We start from the raw sequence: 11,949 nt of genomic DNA on the forward strand, positions 1-11,949 counted from the left end.
TCTGCTACCAGGAAGACCGCAGGGCTGGAATGGCAGACGAGAGAGACCCCGAGCAGGGAAGCATGATGGACGCGGTCACTCTACGAGTTTTAGGCTGTACGCATGAGATCGCGCGGAGGCCGATGCTTTTGGTCCGAGCCAGGAGCAAGCTGGCGGAATGGTTGCTCAGGTTTCAAAACTCAAGTCTCGCGCGCTCGCGCGCGCCGTGCTCATTCGCCTGCCCCACGAGAACCACACACACACACACACAAACGACGTGGGATCATCGTGTATGGTGCAACTTCGATTTCTAACTACTCCAACGGGCCGATAGATTCTTGTTTGACACTGCAACCCTCACTCAACTAGGGACTTGATGGTGTGGATGTCGTTGGAGCTTGTAGGACAGGTTTTGGGTGCCATTCGATTGCCGAATGTCCGGAATTTTGGCAAAACGTCGTATTCGTAGCCGTTGCTGTTGCATTCTCGAGTATGATCTACGAACTCGGATCGGTGCGGGGTGGATTGATGGAACATAATCTCAGCGTCCAAGAGCGAGGGCATGAAGATGCGAGGGTCTGGCCAAGGTGAGAAGGCAGCTGGTGAGATGAACGACAATGGCGTCGGGAGTGGACATGGATCAATCTGACCTCTATTGTTTCCATGCAGCATCGTTTGATCGTTCCATCGTTCCATGTCTCTCTTTACACTTTCCTTGCTGCGGTAGTGGCCAGGCGCCAAGAAGGACGGCGAAACGACGGAGACCGTCCGTCATGTTCACCGTCTGATGCGTGCATCGTGCACATTCACGGAGTCGTCCTTTTTGAGGTAAACTCTATGTCCTGAAGAGGATCCTGTCCCGACGAGGTTGGAGGGGTAGGTCAAACGGTGCCTGACTCACGAAGGTTATGGAGAGAATGACGCTCAGCATGGAACAACGTCAACCCTTCTTGACATCTAACACATGTCACAACGAGACAAACAGAGAATGTGTCGGATGAACCGCGATTCCTAATTTCTCTGACTGCAGGTAGCTATGCAGGGGGCTCCAACCACACAGGGAAACTTCTCTCCTCAATATTGCTGAGGTTGGTGAGGTTTGACCAAAGCTAACCCTAAGTTTCCCAAGTTTCCTTAGTATGTCCTGAGTATTTCCTAGGAGTCTTCTACGTCCTTTCAGATGTTGATAGTGACTGTAGACATCTGATTGTGCTCCAGAGGCGGATCGGGCTTGCAACAGTCGTACATGTCCGTTGCGACGATCCAGAAGTTGAGTCCAAACTCCTTGCAGCCGATACTGCCTCTGACTTCCATGCTACCGTCCTTGCCGCAGTGATCGAAGCTCTGAGCGAGGATGCTGTACATGTCGAGGTTGCCAATTCTGGAGCTCTTGCCGTTGATCGGGGAACCTCGAAGATTGGCGAATTCAGAGCCGACGGCAACGAGGCAAGTGCCTATGCGCATGAATTCAACCCAATTGGTGCCACGGAGATCAAGGTTAGAGAAGGTCCAGGTGCCTTCTATCTTGAACATGTGCTTGTAGATCTCATTGCAGTCCTCGGTCAAGGCCTTCTGGTTGCGGTCGTAACAGGTAAGGCCCCGCTCCTCACAGACCTTCTCAGACCTCTCGCTTCCCTCGAAAATGTGACGCTTGGAGAAGGAAGAGGTCTTGAGGTGATTGATGATGGGAATGCAAGTGTCTCTGGCGAGGAGAGTATCTTCGGCGTTGATGTCACCCTTGACGATGTTGTCGACACTCTTGTTGGTTTGTTTGACCTCCACACCTGGGGAGATCACACCCTCGACGCTCGAAAAGTCGTTCTTGCCGACCTTCGGGAGGGTGAAGATAGCCTTGAACTTGCCGTTGTCGAGAAGGACCTCGTGGCAGACAGCTTTGGGACAAGGGGGCTCGGTGAAGGCGCAGAGAGAACCACAGGCAGGATCGCGGATGATTCCAGGGCCCTGAGCAACCATATTGGCGGCGACAGCCACGGCAAGCGCCACCACAGCGGTAACGAGGAGACGGCTCATGACAGCCATCTTGAGGATTATTTTCTGGAAGTCCTGATTGATGATACAGACGAAAACTGTCTCTTGCAGTAAAGAAAGTGTAGGGATGTATCTGGTTCTGAGTTTGGTAAGTGTGGTGTTTGACAATCACGGGTAGGTAGAGGTGAAGAAAATAGATGCAAGGAGGCCTCGGGTGGTATGGCCTTTGCGTAGGTAATTACCTCGAGGTATTGGAAGGCTGATAAATAGAGTGCCTTTAATTTTGTGTGTTTGCTTGCTCGGTAGTAGAGAAAGGAAGGGAAAACAAAGGGAGAAGGTGCGATTGTGATGTACAGAAACGCCAGTAACGAGGAGGAAAGCGCGTTGGAGCAAGAGCAGCACGAGGTGAAGGGAGAAAGAAACAGGATACTCCCTGAGGTACGATGGTCATCTGGTGAAGTGGCCTGGAAGTATAGTATTCACATAGACAGCTCAGATGTGAAGGAACGCCCCCTCAATGTGCTGTGTGACACGGAATATGGATTGAGGTGAGAGATGTCTTGCGGAAGTCAGGTTTCTTAATCCCCTATTTTCCAAAGTGCCAAGCATGGCCATGGTGTCGAGTATTTTATTCAGTCGTTTCGTGCGTAGTGAAGCCTGTGTATTGAGACTGTTGTTGATGGCCAACTAGAGTATCCTCCTTCCAATGTGACCTCAAAGAACCCCAAGGTGCGGTCACTAACTATCCTTTCCTGCATCCCGTCCTTTGTGAATCCATATCGGCCCCGTAACGATGTTTTTTCTCAAGAGCCAAATCCATAGTGAAAGGTATGCTCATTCTTCAGTTGTCCCACTTGATCATGTCGGGGTTGGCGATGTACCAGTCGGCAGCGACCTTGCTACCCGAGGCGATGCAAGAAGAGCGACCAGCAACCTCGACCTGGTCCATCATTCTATGCTTGTAAATAGCATGCTGGATGATCTCGGTGACATCCTGGTTGCCGATTTTGATACCAGCCTCGGGGCGGTTCTCCTTGGTGGCGCCGACGACAAAGGCGCAGGTGCCAGCGACAGAGAGGGCAACCCAGCGGTGCTTGTCCAAGTCAGCCTTGGAGACGGCCCAGTGGCCAGCGTTGGAGGCAGCCCAGTCCTTGATGGCGAGGCAGTCAGAGACGAGGGGCATGTAGGGGTTGATGTGGCCAGAGTGAAGACCATTGACGTTGTTGCAGAAGTCCTCGTTGCCGGCTTTCTTGTTGGGAACCCAGGTAGTGGCTCCAGAGTTAGCAGCAGTCTTCATGCCGTCGAAGTTGCCCTCATTGGCCTTGGCGGGATCGAGGGTGAAGACGGCAAGAATAGTGCCATCGGAGGCTGTGAAGGGATGACAGATAGCGTTCGCAAAGGGAGCCTCGGTAATCTCGCAGATCGTGGCCATGTCGGCCTTGACCGGCTGCTCAGCAGGAGCAGCAGAGGTGACAATCGCGCCCAAGATGGAGGAGAAGGAGGTGATGATGGTGATGCTCTTCATTTTGGCGGTGATTCTGAGTGAAGGATTGAAATCAGTGCAGGATGTTGTGATGTGAGGTATAGAAGGGGGTTAGGGATTGTTTATTGTTAATTGTGGATGAGACTTTCGTGAGGGTTTGTTTGTCTGTAAGAAAAAGAATCTCCAAGAGAGGGTAAGGGAGTTCTTCGTCTTTTTGATGTGAATCTCTCATTGAATACACGCTTAGGCGAGGGCGGTGCGTGAGTCCAGATGGTGAATACTATCACGAATTTAAGTGGAAAGAGGGTAGGAGAGGGTCGAGGGGAAAGGTGCCTCCAGCGCATTGAGCAAAAGCAAACAAAAATATCCCGCCGGAACTTTGTCTGCAAATGGTCCAATGTGTTGTACCATTGATAACTGAGTATGTTTGGAAAACAATTAGCGATGGTATTTTGACTCTCTCAATAGCTGGTACTCGAGATGATATCCAACAAAGTGTGAAGCATCAGTCATGTACTGTACCGCTTGAATGTTTGTTACCCATACAACAACTTATCTGGGTCAACGTTCTACATAGGCATAATCTTAAAGCGGCTGTATGAATTAATTCCTGTATGAATTAGCCAACATACACTCAGTCATGCCCTCGAATACTGAGCTGTGGGTGCGCGTTGGAGGATCTCCTATTCCCTACCTTAGGTACTTAGCTAGGCGACTTGGTGCGATCTATGAGAAACTCGATTACGCTACAAATCAGATCAATCCCCCAGAATCCAAATTTATGGCTTGAAAATCCATAAGTCAATTCATTCTTTCAGACATAACGTGACTGGACTTCCTCGTATTGATAGACTTCTCTTCCTTAGAACATCGAGGTGGATGGGCGATAGAACCGTCCTACAATCATGAGGTAACCAAGCTGGCCACCGATCAAAGACGAAGAATACCACTACCTCCGTAGACACGAGTATTGTCTCTACAAACTTTTTCCTGATGTTGAATCTGGACAGGTAGGTACCGGGTGAGTGGTGGCACGAAATGTGTGTGTTCCCTAGCGGAGCACGAGAAAGGGCCACCATCTCGCACCGCAGGCTGAGCCAGGCATCCAGGCCGTAAGCACACCCCTGGAAAGGCACTTACGTCTGGAAATCGGACTTGCCCGGCTGGATAAGTGGCGCAAGTTGAGATAAGTGTGGTGTCCTCGGGTAGAGCCGCTGTCTCAAGGTTCTATTCGCCAAGAGGGCGCCTTCTGAGTGTTCAACTTCTAGCGTCATACCGGATATGTATTCTCGGAGCATCGTTACCTCACTGCTGCCTTGCTGGATAATTCTTTAGAGAGGTCATTGCCTTGACGTCGTGCTACTGTTGAGCCAACCATCTCCGATCATATTATGTAGGCTGTCGATGGCTTGCCAATAAGGAGTCGGAGAATGAAGGCTGACCGCCGTAGATGACCAGCCAAAGTGCTGTACAATATGCAAAAAGCCAGTCCGTCGCGTCAGCCAAAGAGGACGAGGCAACCGCACTTTCGCTAGCCTTATTAAGAATAGGCAAGAACTTTTGGGGAAAGCTGTGAACTCTGCAACTATCTACACCCTTGGCGTTGTAACCGGGCGCAGGCTGGTACATGTGAATGAGGGGTGGCGTCTTGTTGTTGTTGTTGTTGTTGTTGTTGTTGTTGTTGTTGTGTGGAAGCCAAGGGCTCTTCTGCCTGCTGGGATTATCAGCATCCCCGACTAATTCCTCTTCAAGCCAGGTGCTTTGTACAGGTTACACCAAACACTCAACATTCAAGGATAGTCCCACTTTGTCGAAACTTCTTGAATGCACTGACACGGCGATCAGTTGAGAATTTAAGGAGTCGGCGAAGTGACAGCTCTTGTCCTCCCTCGACCGCCGTTGGGCATATATACAGATGACGGCTGCATTGTAAATGGTGAGACCCAGGAGTCAGGCATCGTTGGTGACACGGAGCACAGCTCTCAGGCTTGGTAGGACAAAGGAAAGACCCGCAGTTTGACGGAAACCCGCCAGATCGCTCGATTGTACGCGTTGTACATGAGGAGGGCAAGGAGGTCCCTGTGGGATTAGGCATCTCTGCAACGACTATGGCGAGGACGCAATCCAGGGTACGTGAGGAGATTTTCTTGTGTTACCTCTGATGTAAAATCCTGCGTGTCCAACATCGCGCAAAGGCCCTGCACAAAGACGATTTCAGTCGCTGTGGGTTCCGGGCTTCTCGACGTGCGGTGCTGATGAGTAGAACGTTGGGACTACGCCCATCGAAACCGACAAAGGCCAATAATTCTGTGTCGTCAGGAAGTGCGAGTTCGTGCCAGCGCGGTGGAAGTTGTGTAGCAACGCAACTGACAGCCCTGGTCTAGGCCTTTGATTATCATCCGCGACGTTTGAATACCATCTGCCTTGACTGACAGACGGCTTAGACAGGCCTCCCCTGTCTTTGAAAGATCGGAAGACTTGAGAAAGTTTGGAAAGGTAGTAGAAACCCTTCAGTGTTGCATGGGTGGTGCTTGTAAAGGATGTAATCGACCAGAGCAGTTATCAGTCACGTCAGTTAAGGTGCGGCTCTGCGATGACAACTGAGACCAGTTGGCATTATTGTCTCACTCTTCTTCGCCCCTGCACACCAGATGAGTACTCTGAAATGGTATAGGGCCATGGGAACGATGTGAACGCAGGAGAGAAAGGCGCAAGCGAAAGGCGCAAGCGAAAGGTGGCTTTTGGGAAGGCCTCGTGTCAGGAGACCGGCCGCGTAAGATGCTCAATTTAGAAAAGTCTTGTCGAAGTGTCAGATGAACCACCGACCAGACCAACTCCGAAGAACGAAGTAGAGCTCGCATGGTCCAGACCGTAGCCTACCTAGATGAGAGGCGCCCTTCCGTTCCTACCTTTGATACGAAGCCGAGGGCAGCACCGACTGCAACACACTTGTCGATGAACAGCCTTAATGTCTCGGTTGTTACGGACTCAGAGTAGTCTCTTGTTTCCTACATGTCGACGTACGCATGTCTCGATCGTTGGCATCTAGAATTCGCATCCTATGACCGACAGAAAGCTTGAAATCTTGGCCCATTCCTTCGTGTCGTGTCAGCTTGATTGGTCAAGCACCTAGGGCTTCTGCCGTGTAACATAGTTCTGCAGGTCGCTGCTGGATGTCCCTTATCGGAGTCATTTGATGCACCTCTCACCAATGGGAGTCGTTTAGAGGGGTTGTTATGGTCGTTGATTGGGGTAAATGATGGCACCCAGAAGTGTAAGAATCCTATACCCGATTGAGCCGGTCCTGGGTAGTGTTGACCGTGAGCCTGCGTTGATTTGCCGATCAAGCCACATAGCTGGACACACTCCGTAATGTGCATCCTCCACCCACCTAAAGAAAAAAGCGGCACGTCTTCGGTGAGGGAATCGAGGTTAACAGGTATTCAGCCAGATGGTTGCCTTGTTTCGTGCGGCGCGGACCATTTCTCTGTTCGCAATGTTCGCCTTCCGGGTCGACCCTCCCTCCCGCCCGTCAAGTCCGTCCGCGCGAGACAAAAATTGTCTCTTGCAGGGTAATGGGCTCCGACAGAGACGGTACATAAGCAGTCCTCGGTGTGTATTGTGGAAGCCCAGGTACGCCAAGACACGGTGACAGCTTCTGATTCCAGTATAGCTCTGGCAAGGAACTCAGGCATATTGAAAATGTAGGTTTTATAGTCGCCGGGGCTCGTTGGACTCTGGGTAGTAATTCAGCCTTTGTTTCGTTTTTTCCGAATTCATCCAGCAACCAAAGCAAAGTCTTCAGCTCTGGTGAGGGAGGAAAGCGTCTCAAGTATCACAATTGAAGTAATTGCCGTTTGACGACCAGGCTGCCAATCCAAAGGTGAGTAACGTGGCGCTTGACTGGGCGGTGCCCACCACTTCACCGAACCGACAGGGATGATGCAAATGGATGCCTCGAGAGCAACGAAGTATCGTATGAGAAGGTGGCTTGCTGGGTTGAGTGATAGGTTGCGCGTATGGTTGACAATTGCATATTCCTGGCGGTGAAAGTCAGCTTCCTGGCTTGAAAGCTCGCAACGCCCGCCCCCTCCTCTTACGGTTACTATTTCCCACGCTTCTCTCCTATCTTCTCCTTTCCCCTCATCGGACGTAAGAAAACGGGTAACTGACCTCGATCCTCCAGGTATAAGGCTCGTATCATCGGAAAAAGACCAGTTGAGATACGTGCTACCGTGGCCAAAGTTGTTGTTGTTGGCCAGTCTGTTCTTCTCGTGGAGCCCAGACCTGCATCCTGCATCCAGGAACAAAGATCAAGACAGACCCACGGCATATCAATAGCACAAGTACCCAACACACCCTTCTGTGTTTCGTTTTGTCTCATACACCCTTCCACAAAGACCGCGCTCGCCTCACTTTGCCCAAGTCGAGACAGTCACAATCCCCTCGACTTCTCACGGCACGACATCCAATTCTGCATACTTGTCTCCCTCCTATCTCATTGCAAGTTAGCTTCTTGGGACGTCGGTTACAGAGTACCCATATAAGACGTGCCTTACCCGCCCCCGGCCCCCCTCGAGGATAGACTCCGTGCCCTAGCATCAGTCCAGTCTTCGTCGCCATCATGGCTACCCTTCCAGCAGGCGTTATTAAAATCACTTCCTCCAATGCGCCCAAACATCCCACAGGGGCGGTGCGAGGTGGACCACATCCTCCGCCTCCTCCACCGGTACCCAGAGCTCCCGCCACGGGACCGCCAGCTCATCATGCTATTCAACGTCCAGTAGCCCCGATGGTAGCTCCGATGGTGATGCCTCGTCCCGTGCCAGTTCAGCCTCCCAACGACATGATCCCACCAGAGCTAAGGCGCAAGGGGCTCGTTCAGCGTTCGGATCTTCGCAACGAGCGTATGACCGATGCCGATGCACGCGAGGCCTTGTCCGATTATGTTGTATACCGGTTCGAAAAGGTCAATGACCCAAACGAGATTGACGACGAAGGAAACCCCGTCAAATCGACCTGGGAGATTGTCATCCGCACAGAGGTCCAAGACCTCTCCAAGCCGTCCATAACTCGAACCATTCGTGACCTTGACGCCGAGGGTAGGACGGCAATGCAGAAGAAGCTGGACCTCACAGGGACACAGCAGCGTCAGATCGAAAAGGCGCAAAACAATCTCGACGCACACAACCTCGACAGGCGGTTCAATTACACTCTGCAGCAGATCAGCACCAAGATCAGGAAGCTCAGCAAGGATTCTATTGAGTATCGCCAGTACATGGCTGAGAGAGAGTCCAAGAAGGTCGTGGTAACCAAGGTTAAAGAAAGGAAATCGAAGAAGAACCTCCTGGAGACCTTATCGATGACGGTGTATTTCAAACGAGAGCCGCGCTTCGGCGAGGATGCAAAGGCCATCCTCAAAGAGAGGGAACGGGAGATCGAGCAGCAACAACGTTTGCAGGAACAGCAGCGACAGTACCATCATGCTCAGCAACTGATGGCACAGCGGCATCTTCATGAGTTGGCAATGCGACGGCAACATGATGAGTTTCAGCGACATCTCCCTCCACAGGGGGGGCCGCCCCGGCCTCCGTTGCCGTTGCCGAAACCTATCAAAGAGAAAACCGATGTCAAAATCATCAAGACAGAGAAGGGTAAAACCAAGGTTTATAACATCCCTTCGAGAAGTTCGGGAAGCTCTGGAAGCTCGCACTCGGACGATAGTTGGAGCGAGTCAGGCCGGACGCCGAGTACATCCGTCACCGGGTCCTCCGATTCCAGCAGGCACAGCCCTCGCCGCGGTCGTCATCGGAGTCGCGTTCGCAGTCGAAGCCATAGCCGTAGTCGCCGTCGATACCACGACCGGCCTGAGCACTACAGCATCAAAGTAACCCGCCACCATACGAAGCATGACCATCGCTTCCTCGATGATGATGTCCCTCGAGGTCTTCTGCCTAATTCACCTCCGCTAGCACCATTGATAATGCCTGGCGGACCCGACCACTTAGAGCATGAAGTATTCCGGCCCCGACGGCTGGCAGATACGGCCTATGACAACGAGCTGGACGACATTGAGCTATTCAGTACCCTCGGCCGCCGTCGTCAAGTTGCGCTATCGCCCCGTGTCATACACAGGCGGCCTAGCTTCCGCATTGTTGATTCGGAAGAGGTTGTCCGTGCAAGACACGAAGATGACTTGGATAATGTGAGAAGATTGACGATCCGTGACGAAATGAGATTTGAAGATCAACGGGTGAGCGAGGAGGAGCTGGCTGCCGATAGGCGAGAGGCCGACATACGGAGGCGACAACTGGAAACTCGATTCCGTCGGTCTTCTCTAGTAAGGGACGCTCTGTTTCGAGACGAGGAAACGTACGAAGAGAGAGCCCGAGAAGCAAAACAGTACATGAATCGGCACCTTAACAATCCATTTGAACCGCTGGGCCGGTCAGGGGCGAGGTACCACAAGTAGGGTAGCTCAAGTTCGCGGTCCTTTCGGGGTTTCCTTTCACACTTGAGGATGTCGTTAATAGCTATACGTCGCCTTGACCGGCAAGAACGAAACTATTCTATGTTAATGCTTTAGTCGAAACAAAAGTTGGACAGGCAGTGTCTTTCCGGAAGGCGCCATAGTGAGATTGACCAATGAAAGATCTGAATTATCAGTTTGACCAAGTGAGGATCTTCCCTCGTGTTAGTGAAAACAATGAACAAAGTATGGCAATGCAGATTGCAGATTGTAGATTGTAGAGACGCCGAGGTAGCACAGCTCCACAAACATGGAAGGCGAGAGCTTGAATAAGTAGTGCCAGGCCAGGCTTGCGGAGCTCTGCCCAACCTTTGTGCCTAAACGGCAGCCATTGGGGCCGACTGCAGATATTCCCCCGCGTCCAATATGAGGCGAACGGACAGCTTCTCCTTCGACGACATTGCATCGAGGCGCATGACCTTTCTGCAAGAGAGAGGAGCTACGTGGTGGACGTGGGCTGTCCGCAGCCAATGACGGTTATTGAGTAACATGCCATTGGACAATCTGAAGAGTCTGTTCAGGTAGCCAGCCCATCAGTTGTTTCTAATAGGAAGTGGAAGAAATATTTGGTGTGTATGTGCGAACTGCAATCGTAGAAAAGGTAGACACATGACGAACAAGAACCAGGTCTAAGTCGTACGGATGGGAATCATCATTTACGACATTGAACTCCTCACGTGTCATATGTAATTCGGTGTGAAGGGTGAGCTTGTCATTGTCAAGGAATCGGGTGGTGGTTGATCAACTGGTGGTGGAGCGCTGAGCCGTGATTCACTAGTTCGATGACTAAGCCAGTGTAGTTTAGAGCAACTTTCGCGCCAAGGTTCAGGAGGGGCTTAACGCGTCCAGGCGCGTTCGACCACAATCGGGATTGTCCTTCCGGGATGGTCGCAGATTGAATTCTTTCCTTCCTCGGTCAGCGTGCGACACAGTAAAGCCTCTTGCGTACAGAGTTCCACGACAAATGTCAACAAGACAGCTCCTCGGATGACGGCTGGAATTACCAGCCTCTTTCCCATTCGATTTTCGCCCGTACTCCGCCAACTCACCCACAAAGCAGCAATTCGTATTGCTCATGTCCACACCTCTGCCTCCAATCCGGATCTAGATCCGCATACAGATTCGATGTTAGCCAGAGCGAAGAAGGCCTACGAGGCCAGCGCTCCGCCGCCCCAGAAGAATGACTTGGCCAAGCAACTATTCCCCTCGAGCAGCCCCAGCGCCACTCAGAATGGTAATATCATAGACCAGTTCAAAAAGACCACCCCGACGACCACAGCGCCACCCACAACGACGAACTCGACACGACCCCCGCCGGGCAGGACTGCTAGTGTCACGCACTTCGCAAGCAGCAATCGATCTGCTCTGGACTCCATATCCGCACCTAATGGGAAATCCTTCGCCTCTCTCTATGCCAGGTCTGGCTCTTTTCGAGACGAGCCGGATAATATGTCTAGCCAAAGTAGACAGGCCAACTCGAAACCTGCGGTGTACTTTGCCGAAGATGATTTCAGCGACGACGACCAGCTTGACCTGGACTTCGAAGCCCCATCGGCTCTGCCGTCACTCCCCAAGCCCCCTGTTGGGGCAAAGAAGGCTAGCAATCCGGTGCCCGAGGAACCTTCAACACAAGTTTTACCGTGGTCCTCGTCTCCCGCGTCACATTTCGTCCACCCTCAACTATCCCGCACCACATCTGCCGAAAGCTCGCTTAAGCGCGAGTCTCCAGATCACGTCGAGTCTATAGTGGCGCCACAGCCCAAGAAGCGCAGGCTTCCAACCAAATGGGGAGTTGAAGAGGACTTTATCCCAGTGCCACAAGATGAGCCGGAGGTCTCTCGATGGGCGGATGGTGGTGTCACACCTGCCCCCAAGAAAAAGAAAGAGACCTGGAACATGACTGCCAGTGCCCTCAAGGAGCAGAAGAAACAGTTGAAAACACAGTCCAAGAAAGCCGTCGCCGATGAGG

General features: G+C 52.0%; 2 protein-coding genes across 2 annotated transcripts; one reads left to right on the plus strand and one right to left on the minus strand.

Moving 5' to 3' along the window:
- Positions 1-1,749: 1,749 nt before the first annotated feature.
- Positions 1,750-3,400, minus strand: BDP55DRAFT_560293 (uncharacterized protein; the record flags this gene model as incomplete). Its single annotated transcript, XM_060569977.1, has 2 exons — positions 1,750-1,941; positions 2,903-3,400. Coding segments are annotated over 2 exons (690 nt in total), but the record flags the coding sequence as incomplete, so codon positions are not given.
- A 4,861-nt stretch (positions 3,401-8,261) lies between these two features.
- Positions 8,262-9,923, plus strand: BDP55DRAFT_560235 (uncharacterized protein; the record flags this gene model as incomplete). The annotated part of the gene is made up of 2 exons (XM_060569970.1): positions 8,262-8,753; positions 8,838-9,923. 2 exons carry the CDS (start codon positions 8,262-8,264, stop codon positions 9,921-9,923), a joined length of 1,578 nt encoding a protein of 525 aa, XP_060425556.1.
- Positions 9,924-11,949: the final 2,026 nt, after the last annotated feature.

The sequence above is a fragment of the Colletotrichum godetiae genome (assembly GCF_030913485.1).
Source record: "Colletotrichum godetiae strain CBS 193.32 chromosome Unknown BDP55scaffold_46, whole genome shotgun sequence".
NCBI classification, from domain to species: Eukaryota; Fungi; Ascomycota; class Sordariomycetes; order Glomerellales; family Glomerellaceae; genus Colletotrichum; species Colletotrichum godetiae.